At 43.1% G+C, this 18983-nt stretch overlaps 1 protein-coding gene across 1 annotated transcript in view; it reads right to left on the bottom strand.

The window, feature by feature from the left end:
• Positions 1-1361: 1361 nt before the first annotated feature.
• LOC8034379 (fasciculation and elongation protein zeta-2) overlaps positions 1362-18983 on the bottom strand; it is a 75880-nt gene continuing 58258 nt past the window's right edge. The window contains exons 6-8 of the mRNA XM_029992402.4: positions 17129-17204; positions 11018-11083; positions 1362-7989 (exon numbers count right to left, since the gene is read on the bottom strand). Coding sequence (XP_029848262.1) covers positions 7973-7989; positions 11018-11083; positions 17129-17204 — 159 coding nt within the window. The 3' untranslated portion in view covers positions 1362-7972. The remainder of the gene's footprint in view (positions 7990-11017; positions 11084-17128; positions 17205-18983) is intronic.

Below are 18983 nucleotides of genomic sequence, written 5' to 3'. Positions count from 1 at the left end.
GTTGCTGTGCTGTATGCTTATGAGTCCTACTGAAGCACCTTCTGTTTAGTAGTCATGGTTGTGCTATGTGCTTATAAGCCCTTCTGAAGCATCCCCTGTTTAGTAGATATGGTTGATGCATGCTTATTACTTCTTTATAATGCGAAATGTTTTAGTGGAACACTTCAATTTTAAAAGTTTTGTCCATCTGTCTATGAATTTTTGCACCAATTTTAGCATTGAAATTGATATCACGTGACCTAAAGAGCAATCCAGTTTACTTGCTAAATTTAGTGGGAAAATTCATGTCGTCACGTAAATACGAATTGTCTCCCTGCTAAATTTAGCGGGAAAATTCATGTCACGTGAACTACACATTAATGCAGGCTCATCGCTAAATTTATTAAAACAAAAATTTACGTTACCTAGGTACCAATGTATTGTAGAAAAACTTGTAGTTCGGCTAGTTGGTGAACGTTAGCAATCATGGTGTAATACGCAAATAACAACAGACATAAGAGAGAAAATAGACATACAGGGCGCCACTCACAACTATATTTGAAAAGAGCAGAAGGAAAAGTATACATATGTCGTCATCTTCATCACGTCCACGCATGCGCTTGGCCATATGATATACGCTAGAACTCTCATTCACAAAAACTTATCAAATAATGTAATCTCGGCTTTATAAAACGCAATAGATGCGTCCCTTACGCATAAGAAAAAGGGGTACACAATGCGTAAGTGACACATCTATTGTGCTCTATAATGCCGAGATTACATTATTTGATAAGTTTTTGCGAATAGGAGTTTAAGCAAAGCGCGTGCGTAGACGTGATGAAGATGACGACATATGTATTATTTTCCTTCTGCACTCTTCAAATATAGTTTCGAGTGGCGCCATGTATGTCTGCCGCAGACATACACAAGAGAGACAGTTTCTCTCTTGTGTCCGTTGTTATTTGCGCCTTACACCATGATTTCTAAGTACCAATATGCAGTTTCCATGCTGGAACAATTCACGGCGCGCACCCGATGACATCAAGTGCGCGTACAATTGTACTGGATTTATACAACCGCGTTCGCAACCGAAATTTGCCAACGCGGATCCGCTTCCAGTGTGAATGAGCGGTGAATCTAGAAAGGAAACCGACGGCACGCGACGTGTACTCCAGTTTGATGTCATTTTACCTACACAATTGTTTCCCCGCTAAATTTAGCGAGGAAATTAGTAGGTTCTTTGTCACTCCGCAAAAGAAGTGCTTGATATCTTCGATACCCTTCCCTTCCTCGTATTACAGCAGAGGTGTTACGCACGGGATCGTACCCTAAAGCTTATTAAAGATTGTTAATCAATCAATCAATGACCACAAAAGCGCAAGCTTCTTTCCTTTGGGTTTTATTTCCAGGCCGTTTTGATCATCACGCACCACGGGCACACTACAAACTACAATTCTTTTGTTTTGCGTTTGTACTAGTAAACTAGTCGAGGTAACAGAAACCAACATGGTGGACAGGGTAAGTGTCTCTCGCAGACCGGGCAATCCCTTGCGAAGCCACGTATGCACACAAAGTATCTATACCTCCGACATTGTCCGCAGCGGAACAAAGCGGCAAGCTCCAAAGCCATTCCTCTGCGGCGCACGCTGGAACTCCTATATAATTACAATTGTGACCATAGGATGGGCAAACACTCACAAGTGTTTCTCCAACGAAGCCTAAGACAAGTTTCTTTTCTTCTTTGTTGTTGACTTTGCCAAGACATGCTGTACATACATAGTGAAGGGCTCAAGTCACAGAAGCAGAGGCAATAAATAATGTTTTGCAGGGAGCGGAACACCGACTATAGAAAGACAGTAGTACATGAGTAAGAGGGAGGGTACACTGAGACTAATACATGGTACAGAGGTAAATCCCTGCAAACATGCATTTATGTATAGTATTTGGTTTCTATGCTGCCTTGGGTACATTTCAGTACACCGACGTCGTGTTCTTCCTTTTCGTGCGGACGTTACATAGAGGCTAAATACACGGCATTACGTAAAGACGAGAAAACTACAAGGTGCATGCAGTCATAAGTCAAAGCCATCAGACATCCTTCCAAGCACACTCAGAAACCAAACTCCATCTGTGCATGACTCGCATTACGACATTCTGGATGTGGCAGCTCAGCCACCATCATAACAAGGGTTGCTCTAATCGAAAGCACAAGCTATGAATACATTGGAGGCTTAGCATAACACAGGTGTTGTTCCTTATCTTTAATTTTCTCTTGATACTTATCAAGACTGGGACTGATTTTTTATTTGGGGTTACCAAACTAATCTTTTGGATTATAGTCCGCATCATGTTGTGTCCAAGTTGTGTACATGCGACAGAAAAATAAACATCCAGTGAGTCCGTCGCATTTGACTTTACAGCTGCAAGCACAATATCCAACTCACGCTTCAGTCATCATCCCGAGAGAAAGAAGACCGCATCGTAAACTAGAACGGTCAGTTATGTACACCTGGCCTGACAATTCGGTGTTTCACAAAGTCGAATTCGACTGCCTGCATCAACAACTTGGTGCTTCACAAAGTCAAATTCGACAGCCCGCGTCAACAACTTGGAGCACAATGAATACATGAGGGGTGCAGTTCAGGAAACGTGTAACATCAATATGTACACCATGCTACAAATATCCAGGGATCTTTGTGCCCCCTAAGCATGAAACAACCATCAGATAACTGTGCTTAGAAGAGCTTAAAAAGAGTCTAAAGAGCATCAAAGATAACAGTAAAATCACCAAATAATGAAGCCATTGATCATGAAAACAGAAAAATTTGGATCAATGAGGAAGCCCAGATGGCTTTCTCAACAAAGTTGAAAGGAGTTATCTAACATTAGGACAGGAGATCATGCCTCGAATGATCAAACCAATGCAAAGTGCAAGAAAGATATATATATATATATTCAGTTTAGTCCCAACTATGTGATCAAGTGATTGGAGCTTTAAAATTGCCGACAAAACTATTCTTTTTTTCTTTTTTTTAATAGTGCATTTAAGTAGAAAAGATTACACTTGGAGAAGCCAAAACAATGTACGACATCTCTAAAAATTGGGTTGTGAAGTAGCTTAGGTTGAAGTAGTTTTCAATCACAGATGCAGTAGAGAAGAGAGTTTAAAGAAAAGATACGAGCATTGCACAATCAAGACGGCCCTTTGCGAGTGCTCTCGGCACTTCGAAATCCTCCATACTCTCGAGAAAAGGAGTGAGCCAGACTTGGCCATACACTCCTTTGCAATGAGTCAGCATACTTCTCGGAGCTTTAGTCAGCTTCTGACAGAAGCCACATTGGTTCACAAGGCCAAAATGCTGTTTACTTTTACATCGCACAGACATGTAACAAGGAATGTCTGCTGGGCATATGGGCTGTGACATCTATTGCATCCCCCCTGGAGAAATCTTTGCGTGCTGAAAATCAACACCATGTCCAAACCGTGGAACACAAGAGCATTACCGCATAATCTCTCTGCCATATTATGTTGCGTGTCTCCTTTTCCTCACTTCTTTTTTTTGTCGCCGTGGGAGGGGTCTTAAAACGCCCGCACAGTCCCACGTCGCGTTACAGCTGATTGTAGATTGCTGAGCTGTGACATTAACTGACTCTTCATTTGTAAAATTTACTTGAGAGCTGAGGACTGTGATGAGAGAGACAAAGTACAAAAATTAGTTAATGAAGCAATGATACTTCCCAGCATGGTTGACAAGCCACTGTAGTGGATCATCATTGCGGAATTAGTCTAAACTTTTTTAAATGAAAATTCAGCAAACCTGCCTTTTTGTAGCAGTTCCAGAAGGTCTTAACGTCAGGAATTTAAAACTACTGCTAGCTAAATTACTCAAAACTGATCTGAATTCTACAAATGCCTTCATTAGTGCAAAAATTTCAGTTTAGCTGACACACCCCAGTAAAAGAGCAACTTTCACTCAAGCTAATGTTTTAGCTTCAGGGTCAGCAAAACTAAAAAAAGCGATATCAATGCAAATGACACCCAAAACGTCTAGTCAAATTGAAAGCCAAGTCCCAATGACAGCAAACCAATCAGAACGAACCAGTGTGTGATGTCGTACAACCTCCCTCTTTGCACACTAATGATGATGATTACGACACTTCGCTTTCTTCATTTGTCACCCACATACTATGATTAGACCCAAGGGGATGTCTGGAGTTAAGGCATTTCCCAAATCGGGAAGCGCAACTGAAACTCGTCTAAGGCGGACATGTATTTTCAGCCTTAAATGTCATTGCATTTGTGTTTGCCAAGAAACTGAACGCTGCCAACTTTAACAGTTGGCATTGGGGATCAATGCCAGTTTGTACACTAATCTGCAAGCTCACGCTCAACTTTGGACAAATGGTTTCAATGTTAGAAATAACCTTTACAGCAGGGACATTAAAATAAAAGAACTGATATAAAAACGCATAAAAATTATTAAAAAAAGATCATGCCATAGGTCTCTCAAACAGAAAAGCTGGAAAAGCAAACAAATAAGACAAAAACAAATGGTATATTTGTGATCATGGTTCACGCACAGAAGAGACGCATGTTTCTTCATAATTCTCAGTTGGCACACGAAGACTTTGGTCAACCTATAGGTCCTAAACTGGAGCATAAGTAGTGAGAGGTATATTTCATTTTCACTTCTCCTGGAGACAGTAAGCAAGCTTTACATTAATTAATAAAGGTTGGACTTGGGTTTGGGCTAGTTGGTTGTAGTACATAGCTGAGTGTGCTGCCCTGCAAAGTTCTACAGAACGAACGCGCGACCAGGAAATGAAAGAAAATGAAATTGCACTGAAGGAAAAGGAAATCGAATTGCTTAAACACACCACAGCATAAGAAGGAGGACACCAGCACCAGCTTCAAGGTCCCATCTTGCACCATAAAAACGGAATGAAAATCAGAACAGGAAACAACACCACAAACATCGAAAGTCCACGCACCCTTATGAAGACATTTTTCATTATTTCACAGATTTTCATTTTTTTTTCCAAACTCACGCATGGGAAAACTCATGCAAGGAAAAAGATAAAAAAGAAAAGAATACAGTTGTTAGTCAACACCCATTCATGTACATTGTGTTTCTCCTCATCTCAATGTAACTCATTGTTTTCCTTTCATTTCCTGGTCCCGCGTTCGTTCTGTAGAACTTTGCAGCACAGCACTATTCAGCTATTTACGTTAACTGCACAAAGAGTGCGGAAGAAAACAGAGTATTAAATGCCTCCACCAGCGGTTCAACTAGGGTGACCACCTGTCCCGCGACTCGCGGGACTGTCCCGCATTGACGGCTTGTGTCCCGCGTCCCGCAAGACATTCCAAAAATGTTCAAAATGTCCCACATTTCACGGTATCGTAAAATTCACAATTTATATCATGGCACTGCCTAATAAAGGGGCACGGGGAAGCGTGGAGGCTGCTGGCCATCGTGTGAATTGCAATGGTGCGCTATTTACTATCCTAGCATTGCAGGAAGCGACCACCGTTCTTGCAGGAGAGAGACGCGCATGTGCTGTTGTGCCTCTCCCCCTGGTGGAAAAGTAGTGCAAGAGAAAATTGCTAGCCAAAATATGAAATATAAATTATTGTAGTTACTTTCAAATAAACTGTATCAGTGCAAAAGGTTTGATGTGAACTAAGAGGTAGCACCTGTCCTGTTGTCTTTGTGTCTTTTTGTCCTCGTTTTGTTCGCGCTTTTAACCTTTTAATTCAGTTCGGGCACACTCACTCAAACCCAAGTTTTAATAAAAACATAGGGTTCTAAATTTAAGTAAGGGTATGTTGGTAAAAGTATATCACCAGGAAACAATTAGCGGAAACAAGGTTTACTGTTTCTTCTTTACTTTCGATGCATTGACCTCTGTTGCAGTCAATTTTGATGTTTTACACTTAGACACATTTAATAACTTACTTGTCATTAAAATTTAAAAAAAAAAAAATTATGTATACTTCATTGGAAGTGAAACTTATTTGAGCTTAATGGCCACAATACAGTGTGCAGGTGCATACATTTTCTCCAATGTATCCTTCTTAGATGCCGCAGTTGTGATGTCACTGCCCCCCCCCCCCCCCCCCCCCCTTGGCCCCCCCTTCCGGTCAGCGTGTCCCGCATTTGACTATCAGAAAGGTGGTCACCCTAGGTTCGACGCTCGCACGTGCATAGATTACCGCCGGTCCTCATTCCACTCAAAGTTACTGGCCTATAGGGAATTTCACTGGTCGGCTTGGGGGGATCCAAAAGTGCACCGTGCTCGCACCTTTAAAGCGGTGAATGCTAGCATGCGCCCGCCTGCAAAACAAGGTACCAACAAACAAGCGCTTCAAAACCACTCTAAATCCACCAACAAATTTCCCCAATGAACTTTGGTGCCAAACCAGCAGTTAAGACTAACCCAGAAATAAAGACAAACACCAAGTTCCCATTTGTGGCAAAAACGAAATCAAAAAGTGATAAATGGCTCACTGCAGGAGAATGAACAGATACCATTATGGATGTAAAAATAGGTGTCACTAAAACTTCGTACAAAGCAACAAACAAGCAAACCAAAAAACCCTGGCAAACATAGAACAACCACGGCTCAACCTGTACACTCAAAATAGCTGTCTATGCATCTTAAAATACAAGCTTTAAAACAAGCTTCAAGATGAAAGAGATCTGTGAACTCCAGCAACAAGGATAACCTAATAAACAAGACCATCATTGTATAAGCAGCGGCCGCTGAGTGAGCTTCCCCTCCGATGCAATTAGGTGCATGTTGCATGATAGAGCATTTAGATCCGGGTCTACGCTGGCAAATTTGCCCAGTGCCTTCAAGGCTGGCAAGGCCTCAAATATGATGAGACAAGGGACACAGAAGCCAGATATAAGAAACGGCAAGTGTTCCCGCTAAACCAACATTTGCCAAAACTGTGCTTTTCTGTCAAATTCCCATTGTCCCTTTTTTTGGTCTTGAATTTGTTCTCAAAACGATAATCACTCAGCATTTCTGGGACTTAGAGCAAACACCATCTAAAATGTAGCCCCACTAAAATCTAGTTAATAATTACTCTAGTGACCCAACATGTGCTTTTCTCTACAATGGCTTTTTTTCGCAAACAGTTCATACTGACAATTCTAAAGGACAGAAACTAAATAACTATATCTGGATCAGAAATACAGTAATGCCTTTTCTGTTTGTGCGCATACATATAGGCCGACAGTAAACTAAAAATCTGTGTGCTTGAGTTCATGGGACCACAACCTATGAACGTCTAAAAAACGTTAGGTTTTACGGACGAATGAGGCAAGGTCAGTAATTGGTCTATTCCCTACATAAATCTCGCTCTACTGACGGCTCGGGAGGTAACGGAGTGTGGCAAATCTACAAAGACTTCAACAAGCAACTGCATTGCACAGAGCTGCCCGTAGATAACAAGCGCAGTCACAGCAAAACCTTGCCACTTGAGCACGTTTTGCAGAACAAAGACCATGGCAACTCGGCCACCATTACCTCACAGAGTTGGAAATCGCAAGCTGATGTTTGACTACTACTTGAGACGTAGCAACGTTTATCTAACGACAAGGTCATTCCTTCCATTTGTTCCTCTCCAAGAGGTGTTGAAGATCTCGACCTTCATACCTCCATCCCCTCTACCCGAAGGAACAAAAGACGGCGACGTGAACACGTGGGAACCAAGAGATGCCGAGAGACGCACATTCTCAGTCTCCCTGATCAAAAATTTGTACAAAACATTTGCTGACTGACTGGGGAGGGGGTGCCTCGAAACGAAAGCGAAAGCAATTCCAACAAAACAAGCTCCGCGGAAAAAAAAAAAAAAGAGAAAGAAAACAGGTGCCAAGATGACTTTCTCTTCTGCTCTTTCTCACGTCGCGAAGTGGGCGACTAAGAAAGGGTGGAAGCTGGACGTCTGTGACGGAGGGGTGTGTCCGCTCCGAATGCCTCTTTACGTGGGGCACAACACTGAAACGAAAGAAAAACAAACACAGGAGAGCGTCACATACAGTGCTGCCAACTCAAAAATCAGAACCATTAAAGTTCAGATGCAGGTCATGACGACATTTTAATTCAATTCACACTTTCAAGGGTACCCATGATGGGTTCCTCCAGCTCTTACAATTTTTTCACTTCTAAGTATAACTAGTTCTTCTGAATTAAGTACTATTCCTGAAGATCTGAGCCACTCGCTGATACATGACTATCAGCCAGAAGACAATCCCTGTACCCCATTTCGTCCTACGTCCGGCTGGGGCGGACGTTAGGAGCCGTCACAGCCAATCCGGCTCCATGATTGTAGCACGTGACTATGCTTTCTGTGTGTCACGGCACTTCCTCTCCAAGGTCACCGGAAACGTGCACCGCCTTGGATTGGCTCTGGTGGCTCACAGCACCCGCTGCGGCTGGTCGTAAGGTGAGATGGAGTATAGTATTCATAGGTCTGCAGGCTACTGCTTTATAGCATCACTGCCAAGACCGGGAGGAGTTTCTCCGCTGCCGTTCAAGGCAGACAGAGGTTTATCGAGGCTGAAGGTATAAGAAATCTTGGTGTAATGAATAAAAGAATCCTTAGAAAGGAGGTCTCCTTTTTGACTCAGACCACTTCCATGCACAGTACAAAGCTTACGTTTATGATTGTTGTACAGTAATTTCTCGTTATAACGAAATCGTTTTTATCAAAGTTCATTGTGGTCCCGACCGAAATGCATGTGTTTTTAACTGAATTATTCTAAGTGTATCAGCGGCCGACCACGCTCATTAAGAAGACCGCAGAGCCAAAAGCATGCAAGCCTACAGGAGGCGTACGGAGACACTTGCGTTTGCTCTCCCTTCTTCACCGAGGCGAACAGTAAACTGGGAAAACGGAAAACAAGAGAACACAGTAAACCGGTGGCGGAGGGCACAGCCGCACAGAGCGCCGCTTCCGATGCGATTGTGCCGACGCGGGAAGGGACCAGAGGGAGCTGTGTCCACGTTCCAACACTCACGGCGCCCGCAACCGACGCTGCCCGGCTCCTGTTGGCATCGGGACAAGGCAGCGATACAGCCCGAAGGAGATCAACCGGTCAGGAGCCCCCGACATGCGCGTCTGCGGCATACTACACGCATATGTGTGTCGTATGGGAGATAGGAAGTGTTTACCGAAAGGTTGAGGAAAGTGGCACGCCCAAGTCCGAAATTGCCAAAGAATTCAACATTCTGACATCAGCTGTTTGACAGCCGATTCTTATTCTGATTTTGCATAACAAGCAAGGCGAACTGGATGGGTTCGAGAAGCTTCTCTTGCAAGAGAAATCGCGTCCGTGACTTGAAGGTGAAGGATCACAATTTGCTTTGCGCACTTTGGATTTTTGCTTGCGAGCATGCTTGCTGAGCCAGCACACGATTCCCAGAGCTGGAACGATCTCTACAGGAGTGAGCGAAAACATGTTGGCAAAGCCACAGAGGATAACTTTGACTCGTTCGCACTTGTCGATGCAGACCTTCCCGTTGTTGCACCCTGCCACGGATGCTGCGATCAACTTTGCATGCTGCCAGGGTAAACATAAAGGGACTTTGGAGAGTCACCTCCGGAAATGCCGACGACTGCGGAGACGCGAAACACTCCATGGCTGTCGTTCCGTCAGTGCGTACTTGACCTTTGCGCTATTTATTTCTAAAATGCATACCCAACTAGCCCATCTTAATATTTTAGTACTCCATGGCTGCTTTGAAACAAAGTGGAGAGCAGTGGCGGTGACAGTGTTCGTGCGATGCCTGGAGCAGTTTGAGGAGAACTGATGCCCGGATGAAATTATCGGCAAACTCCACTTAATCATTTTTTAACTCGGTAAAGTTGCCATGAGATGTTCATAACCAAGGTATGTTTGATCAAATATATGGTCAGAGTGTTCCACAGTGTTCCCATCCACCTTCAAGGATGCTGGCACTGTTTTTTGGGCTCTATCACTTTTATTGAATTACTGCTCATATAAAAAATTTTAGCCATCCTGTTGACTTCATTATAACGAGGGATTACCGTATCTCCATCCTGTCACACAGTTTGTTTGGTTAGAAGAACCACCCTTAGGGAAGTGCTTTCTTTCTTTTGTATGCACAATTGAGAGAATTTTTCTTTGCATCCACATCATTTTGCATGCTTTGTATCAACGAACAGATGTAATTTCAAGTCGCACTGTGGTGACAGCATATTGTTAAATAACATATTGCTCTAGCAGAATGTATTGTAATATTTTCGTAACATTCACAAAGAACTTTGTATCCTGAAGTGTCTATTACACTCAAGAGATTAAATAATTGGACTCTTTTTTTTTTTCATTTGTTATGCTTTGGCAAAAGCATACGGTACCTGAGTGAGATTATATTTCTTGCGACTGCTGACCCACATCATACAAGGCTTACGGGATTTTGCAAGCTCTATCATTTGTATTGATAACAGACATAAAGAAGATTATTATTATTACCTATTATATTATTATTTCGAGCGCATCATTTTGCTGTTACCAGGTGCATGGCCTACCTGTCGATGACGCCTCCATCATTCTGATTTTTAGTGCAATACATGATGTCAATTCAAAAGCTTCAGTGGTCAAATGCTTTGCAGAAAGTTTGATTTTCCAGTAGAGATATCTGACCCGTCTGACGTCACTTGGAACTTCCAGCACCCCCCTTCCCCCCCCCCCCCCCCCCCCCTTTGCTTTTCTAAATCCTCGTGCAAACTTCACTGGTCCCAGTTCACATGGCAGACGCGGAAGACGCATTCGTACAGTCAAGCAACTAAACAGCTCAAAGCATGTTGCAATATCTTCTGCCATAATATCTCAGTAGCGTTGCGAGAGTGACTTTCACCGACGACAACTATTAGCTTCACTAGCACGTTCCTTCTTAGCCATCCCCCGATTCTCAAGTGTAAATAATCTCACTAAACACGCACATTTATAGGGCGTGGCCCTAACTAATGTTTACAAGGCAAAACACGTTACAACAACCTCACCTTTTAGGATGTAGTCCGTGAGCAGCGTTGGTACCGTTGGACTGTCGTCGTTGATCGCGTGCAGGACTGCGCCAGAAAAAAGTTAAACACACTCAGACATGTACATATTACTAGAAAAAAAGTAACTAAGGGCCATCAATCTTTTCCAATTCGATTAGTAACAGAGCATGCACGTTACTCGTTACCGAGTCCCAAAAAATATATACTAGAACTTCAGTACTTTCCAAGATGGGGTAACCCGTGGCATATGTAAAGCTAGAAAAAACTCGCGTTGCAAGAAAAAATTGTCAGGCTTAGGCATTCTGTAAAATATAATGAAGGCATAATAGCATTTGCTGGGGCTATTGACGAGCAGCACTTTCTATTAAAATTTCATAGGGTTTTGCAAATATTTAAATTTTTGCATAGTAGCTTTGAATACAATACGCTAGTCGATATTCACATCGAGGTCAACAGCGATATTCACATTTTTCAAAGTGTTAATGGTGGTGGGTTCACCCCGTTTAGCCGAGCAACGGTGCACTGCACTGCGGAGCAACACTAACAAAGCTCGCCGCCGCGAGTGTTGCTTCTCTGCAGTTCATCGGTGTTTGGTAAGAAGTGCGATCAACATTTTAGAAAAGTACAAATATTGTGGTTACGTGCTTGGCGGAAAGCGCACTTTCAAATCGGGATGGTGCACATGCGCTCCTGGTGTATTTCAAAAGAAAAAAAAAAACTTTGTGTATGCTGATATCCACAAAAAGTGAATTTTTCAAAATTAAACTGCGGCTATTATATGACAGTATGTCTTAGGCAGAGATGTCCTCACAACCTGCCTTCATCACTCGTGATTTTCTGTTTTCGAGAAGATTTAAAAAATCCCCTCGATCAAGTACTGGCGGCGTGTGCGAACTACAGGGGACGCTTCGCTAGCTATCATCATCATCATTTGCGACGCCTCGAGTAGGACAGACAGGGACAAACCGCGCAGATCTTGAATCCGTCGGCTCAACAGTTCGCTTCATGCGCCTTTCGGGTAAAGTGCGCCAACCTTTTTCACGCGTTGTGTTTATTTGGTGAAGCAATATTTATAGTAAGACATTTTACCAAAGCTTGAAACCGCGGCATGCATAGTCGTGCTAACAAACACTTTTGGCACTGAGGTGTCAAAGCACTCAGACGGCGGTATGCTGTTCTCTACCCCAGTACAAAAAGCTGGACAATTAAAATAATATATCCAGCACTTTATTCCACTACAACATCTACCACAGCAAACAGGGTGTATTTTTTATTACAATTCGGACAAAATAAAACTGAGAAAGGAATGTCTTAAGTTGAAGATAGGAAAGCAAAATTCGAGAATTTCTCGTGTATGTAGTAAACACTTCAGTGAAAGTGATCCTGTGTATCCTGCTGGCTCCAATGTGCTCTGTGAGTGCTAGTTTCTTATTAGTTCCAAGTTGATTCCTTTCTGGATTTCGTAAACCAGTTAACAAACATTTTCTTAAAATAACTAGCAGGAAGAAGCGGTGGCTGACTTCCGGAATTGTTTCAAATAAATCCTTGCTTATTCTCCTGGTCAACGCAAAACATACTACAGGTTTAATTCTAAGTCAAATATGTCGCATACTTGCTGTCCCAATGTAGGCATTGGACATTCCGAGGTCACATTCATAAATATAATTGGGTTAAAATAAACACAGCTTAGAAATGGACAAGCTTGGGAACAACCTTCACAAGTTCAGCTGGGTTTTTGTTTAAGCCTAGTGCAGTAGTGAAAGGCTTGGAGAAACTATTTGATATTCGATTAGAAAATATTTGAGCAAAAACCACTATTAGCTTCGAACTTGCCTCGGATTAAAAACCTGCTATTTGCACATGCCTAGAATTCAGCAAAGATATTCTCCCACAATATATAGCGGGAAAAATGGTGGCATCATGTCACATGAAAGTGTGACGTCATGTATTATTGCATCATCACATGACACCATGGCATCACGTAAGACTGCAATGTCACGCAACATTATGATCTCATGTGACATTGCGACCACATGCAGTGCGACACGAGCAAGCAAAGTCCGTGAAGGGTTCCCATACAAAGCTATTGCTTTAAAACAGAAAAAAACTGTTGGGAGATAAGACAGATGGACCTGCTTAATTTTACTTCTTTTGAAGCTTGCAAGAAGCAATTATGAGTGCAGTCAGAAAAAGTTGACAAGTTTAGTAATAAGTGGAGCTTTGCACTGTCCAACTTTGTTTGGTAGTTTGCTCGCTTGTCCACTTGGACTGTCTAAATCGTGATGCAGACAGAAACCAAGATGGGTGGAAGACAAGAATGATGTTGCGCAAGTTCCTTAGAAAAAAGTTACCAATACTGTAACCTGTTATACACCAGGTCCGAAAGAAATGACTCATTCTTGTTGAGAGAAGAGGAAAAGTACATGCGAGCTGGTGAATTGCAGAGAAAAGGTGTTGTTTATACAGTGTAGACCGCATATAACGTATGTCGAGGGAGTCGCGAAAATCCGCACTATAAGCGGTACCGCGTTATAACCAAAACATCAATTTTTCAGGCCAAAGTATACGCCATGAGACCACTTACCTTTGTAAAACAATTTATTTTATGTTAGATAAGAAATTAAGCTTAGTTTGATGAAAGTCTTTATTTCACCAGACTAGTACACTTCTCTCTCAAGTGTGTCACACATTTTGAAAGAAATTAGTGACTTTTGCCTAGCGCAGCCTTTTAACGGCGTCGCAGGATGCGGACGGACGTTGCGAGCGTTCAGGATTGCTAACCCTAATCACTTTTTTCCTGTGATGAAAACGCGTGAAAATTCGCATCCTTTATACGGCACGCGCATGAAATGATCCAAATAAGAAATCCGGGCGATGTTCGAAAACACAAATGCTTAGAAATCACCACTGCAGTCGAAGTAAACAAACACGACGACACGGGCGTTTCTGCCGTCTTGAGAGTGCCGCCACGACATCGCCGCACGAGCAGGTGGATCTTCCCTTCTAGTATGTGCTGGGTTATCATAGCGACACACAACGAAAATTCACAGTCAAGGATAGCGCTTTTACGCGGAACGATGAGCTTCAACCACGCCGTCTACGTCGACGATCACCACCGACGCCATGTTTGCAGATAGAAGAAGCTGGCCCGCGACCGGCATGCAACGCGCGCAAACACTTCTCCTCAACCTGCGATTGGTCTGTCGTTGCGGCTGTTTCCAACCTTTCCAACGCAGCGGGGGAAGTTGGGCTGGTTGGGTTCACTCCATCGTTGGCTCGCTCCAACGCCTTGCGTCGTGAACGGCACGTGCGTGCGTCTCTCCGTCGCTATGGCAACTGAAGCCTCTCTCTTCGCTTCTCCTTGCTTCTTCGAGAAACCTCCTTGCCACCCTTGCCCCCACAAGTGCCACTTGCAGCTAGCGCTGCTAGCGTCGTTATCTAGTGTCGCACAGGGAAGCGTGCTCGCTACGCGGGTCGGACGGCGCGGACGGCGGGCTGTTCCAGAAACCGCACTATAACCGGTATTTCCATTCGCGCGCCTGCATTTTTAGCGGTATGTAATTACAAGGAGTTCTATGGGAGGCGAACTGGTGGTTTAAAAAAGCCGCATTATACCCGGTTCTGCACTATAAGTGGTTATGTTGTAAGTGGTCTATACTGTAATATTCTTTTGGAATGTGGATTTTCATACATTGGTCAAACTGGATGTTGCGTTAACGAGCGACTCATGGAGCACAAAAGGTGTGTTCTCCTGCAGTCTCCAAATTCATAAATTGTAAAACACTTAGAACTTTGCACAATTGTCATCCGGATTGGACGGCCACCACGGTGATAAGCCGAGAGCGCAATCAGTTTTAACGCGTAATAAAAGAAACTCCTAGTATTGGTTCTGCTGGAAATTGTGTATGTAAGTGTCCCATCGATGGTGACTGACAAGCGGGTACAAACCTTACAAATGTAATGTTTTAGGGGCAAAACTCCTTAGGGCCTCGCCTTGTCCGTCCGACGTCCATGCTCACATCGATCTTGCTGGTGCTCGTGCTCCTGATCGTGCTCGTGAGCTCACGTGCTCACGAGCACGTGAGCACGTGCTCACGTGGTCGTGTAAGGCGAAAAAAAAGATGGAAAAAAAAAAGAAATGTTTGCACAGTCTACAGGATTCGAACCTGTGCGGGGAGACCCCAATAGATTTCTAGTCCATCGCTTCAACCACTCAGCCACGACTGCGGGACGAGTAGGGGGCTCTGAGATGTGGTAGTAACTCAAGAGCTGGGGATGTCATGGATGGAACGTTGCATGTAGCCGCTCAACGTCTATACAGGAGAGGGTGCTGTGGTCAAATGCGTATATAATCGCGTTAAACTTTGCAAGCATTGTCTCAACGTTTATAGATGAGAGGGCACTGCCGTCAAATGCTCAAATGCGTATATAACCACGTTCCATACCACACCTTCTCTTTCTGACATAGATGAAAACGAACGAAAGGCTCGGCATGCTACGGCTCAGCGTCTATGCAGACAAGCACCACCAGAGCTTCACCCCAATCAACATCATTGGTGGAGATGTGGTCTTTTTTTTTTTTCTCCTCATTTGGTTGTTTTTGGCATGTGTGAAAGCATCGAGGGCAGTTCTTCTTTTGTTCGCCCTTGCTGACAATCTGGGCTGAAAGTTCTTGACGTTGACTGCAGCGTATCCCATAAAAGGGTGTGGTTTTAGAATAAACCTTTAGCTGTGTTTGAGACATGTGTGTTATACTCTTTTTCGTGTCCTTCTTTTTTCCTTCTTCCAGTGTCTCAGGTTTCGTTATGTCTGTCATTCTTGTTCATAAAAAGTGGTGGAGTTGTTGCTTTGTGACCACAAAAGTAATGGGACACAAGCTGCTTGTCATACATTTGGAACAAGTGCAAACAGTTCTGCTCTGGACTATGCAGAGTCGAGTAAGACAGCTAAGCAAGAGTGTGCAACAAAATGGCAAAAACAAGATGCACATTCTCTTTCTGAGTAGGCAGCTTGTGGAGTGTGGCACCCATTCTACCCTAGCTGTTCGAAATTTTTTCAGAGTTAAATCATTCACTTTTTTTTTAATTAATTGGGGTCCATTCATTGGTTGCTCAATGATGCACTCATGCCGATTGAATACCGTCATAACCTCATATGCACAAAGATTTCCCAAAGAAAATGCCAAGTTGACTACATTTTCTGGAAGAGCATGGGGATGTTCAGGAATTATACCTTTTCTCTGCCCCTACAACCCCTCAGCTGTTGCATGCAATTGCAGTCAAGCACCTATTCTTAAAACTGGTCACATTTCTTAAAGCATCTGTTTCTGAAAGTTTAGGTTGCATGCTACTTTTACTTTCAATATAAAGCAGTCAAAACAAGTTTAAAAAATAAACACAAATACCTTTTCGTATGTTTATGATTAAAGGTTTCAAAATACCAATATTTAATGTACTAGAGCAGGGGTTCACGGAACCCCAGGAAGTTCCGAAAACTGCCGCGAAACCCCCCCCCCCCCCTCTATATTTGCCGACCGAGAAGCAACAGATGCGCAATTGTAGGCAATTTTGCTTGTGTTGCTTCCCATATATACCCACCATATCAATCACGATGTCAGTACAAAGTGAGATGAAGGCGCTTTGCATGGTCCTGCTGCGCAGCCTGCGGCATAGGGGGGGAGGAGGGTTGCAATTTGGGTGTTTGCGGAACCCATGAGACCAGCTCATGGAACCCCTGTGTTCCCCGGAACCCAGTTTGAGAACCTTTGTACTAGAGCAAAGTTAAAGATTACATAAGAACATGCGTAAAGCAATTATGAGCCCCTGTTGAAAATCTGGGTGAGGCACCACCTATGGCTGGTTCGCAAATTGAGCTTGCTGAAACATTGGTTAACACACATAAAAAATACTTGAACAGTACAAAGTAACCGACAGATTTTGGACTTGAAATAAAGTAGAAAGGACATTCATTGAAATGTGCTGAGATTAGATCACAACATAGTTTCAAAATAAAGTAACAAGTGCTTTCTAACATAATCTTTCTAGTCGCCACGTCACCCCCGCCCCTAAAGTTCCAACTAGTGTGCACTGCACACAGCAAAGACAAACTCACTTTTGATGAGGATCTGTAAGGAGGCATTACTAGGTGGACCCTTGTCCACGTTGTAGGGGATGACCGTTGTGAGGTACTGAAACAGAAAGGACACCGAGATGTAGCAAAAGAATTTGGCGAATTGCTGCCGTGACTGGAACGCACCATTGAATGACGAGTTTGTCACATCCAAATTTGTTTTTTCAATTTCTGCCTGGTGACAACGCTTTGCAATTTGGACTGGGCCACTGCACCATAGGTGAATATGGCAGGCACTTGTTCTGCTATAGATCGCTCTTTTACCAACCAGTTGATGTAAACTCTGTCAGCCACAGACAGGTTAGACCAAATGTTTTTGACAGGTTAGACAAAATGGTAGATTGCCGTTTTCAAGGAACTGAATAAATCGATTTCTTAACCGATTGCGCTGCAATTTAGTACACAGGTGTAAAATGATGGTACATTTTTTTGAGTAAAAATATGAAAAAATGAGTTAGCATGAGTAAAACATGACAAAAAAAATCACCTTTTTCCTTTGGGCTAGCCGGTTCATGGGAAACCATCAAATGACATGGCATTCATTTTGGCAAAATTACAAGAATAAGACGTAAGCCGAATTTACTCTCTTTATTTTCTGTCTGTTCTTCTGTCATGCCAGACAATCCAATGGCACACAATGCTATTTGATGACTTTACAAAGAAAAAAAAAAAAGAAGCTTTGCTAGACAATAATCTAAGGGAACAAAAGTTTCTTATTTTTTTTTTTCTGACTCAGGTGAGCTCACAATATTTTTTTACTGTCAAATAACAAATTCAGCAGCCACAGGCACCTCTGTGCGAAATGATAGCACGATATGTTAAGACCCCGATTTATGCAGACCCTTCAAAGGGCCAACACGCAATCAATTCCACCCTGTATGCTCTCGCATCTACAACCGATCACCAGGATTGCAGCAAAATGCAGCATCTCTCAGCGACTCCTGTGACATTATTTGTTGCCATTTTGGGGATGCTTCGGCACATAGGTGGTGGAAGACATAAGGACACCAGTGAGAGATATGTTCCAGGCACTGTAGTAATTAGTGCACACTGAAGAAAAAAAACTCATGCCCATCATACTGTGCTCTCTGCACAGCAGACACACTTCAGTTAGTCCAGATTCCACACTAGGGCTTCTCCATAGTAAGGAAGTTAGTTTGATCATGCAAAATCTTTCAGCATCTATATTACAGAGCATGGACCACCGACATGTTTGGTGATTTATTTAGTTTCGCAAGGTTGGTATCTTGAGGCAATTCTCCAAGAACTGGCACTAGGATCGTCAATTATTAAAGAGAGGCTTCGTTCAAGGTTTAACATGCTAGGACACATGAGATATAACGCATAAGTTTAGTGTGCAAACTCTCACAAAAACTAGAAAAAAAAAATCCTTTCCTAGATACTGCAGGTGAGTAGGCCAAATCAAAGAATCGTCCATTGAGTTGACAGTGGAAGATTTATACAGGTGAGAACATCCAGCACGGCGAACGCTGCGACACGATCGACCCGATAAAGTCCTACTGGCGTGCGCACAAGTAACCTCGGCCACTAGTGCCTCCGGCGTCCGAAAAGCGCAACTGAGGGGGAATAAAAAACTGTCTAATTTTTATGGCATTTAGGCATGCGCTCTTTCCGCTCGCTTGAACACGCTAACGCTAGCTTGAACACCGCGGCAGAAATTTGCAGAAAGTTGTCAGCGTCAACACATTCATAAACTGTTATTGTCGCCAATAAGGCACGAAACTAGGGTCAGTGACGAAGCAGTGTCTAAGCAACAAGCCCAGCGCAAGTGCCCAGTTCTACATAAAGTGGTGCACGCAGAAAACGACTTTAAAAA

This window comes from Ixodes scapularis, unplaced genomic scaffold, assembly GCF_016920785.2.
Source record: "Ixodes scapularis isolate PalLabHiFi unplaced genomic scaffold, ASM1692078v2 PGA_scaffold4__175_contigs__length_147842914, whole genome shotgun sequence".
In the NCBI taxonomy this organism is placed as follows: Eukaryota; Metazoa; Arthropoda; class Arachnida; order Ixodida; family Ixodidae; genus Ixodes; species Ixodes scapularis.
This window is presented reverse-complemented; position numbering and strand designations above follow the sequence as displayed.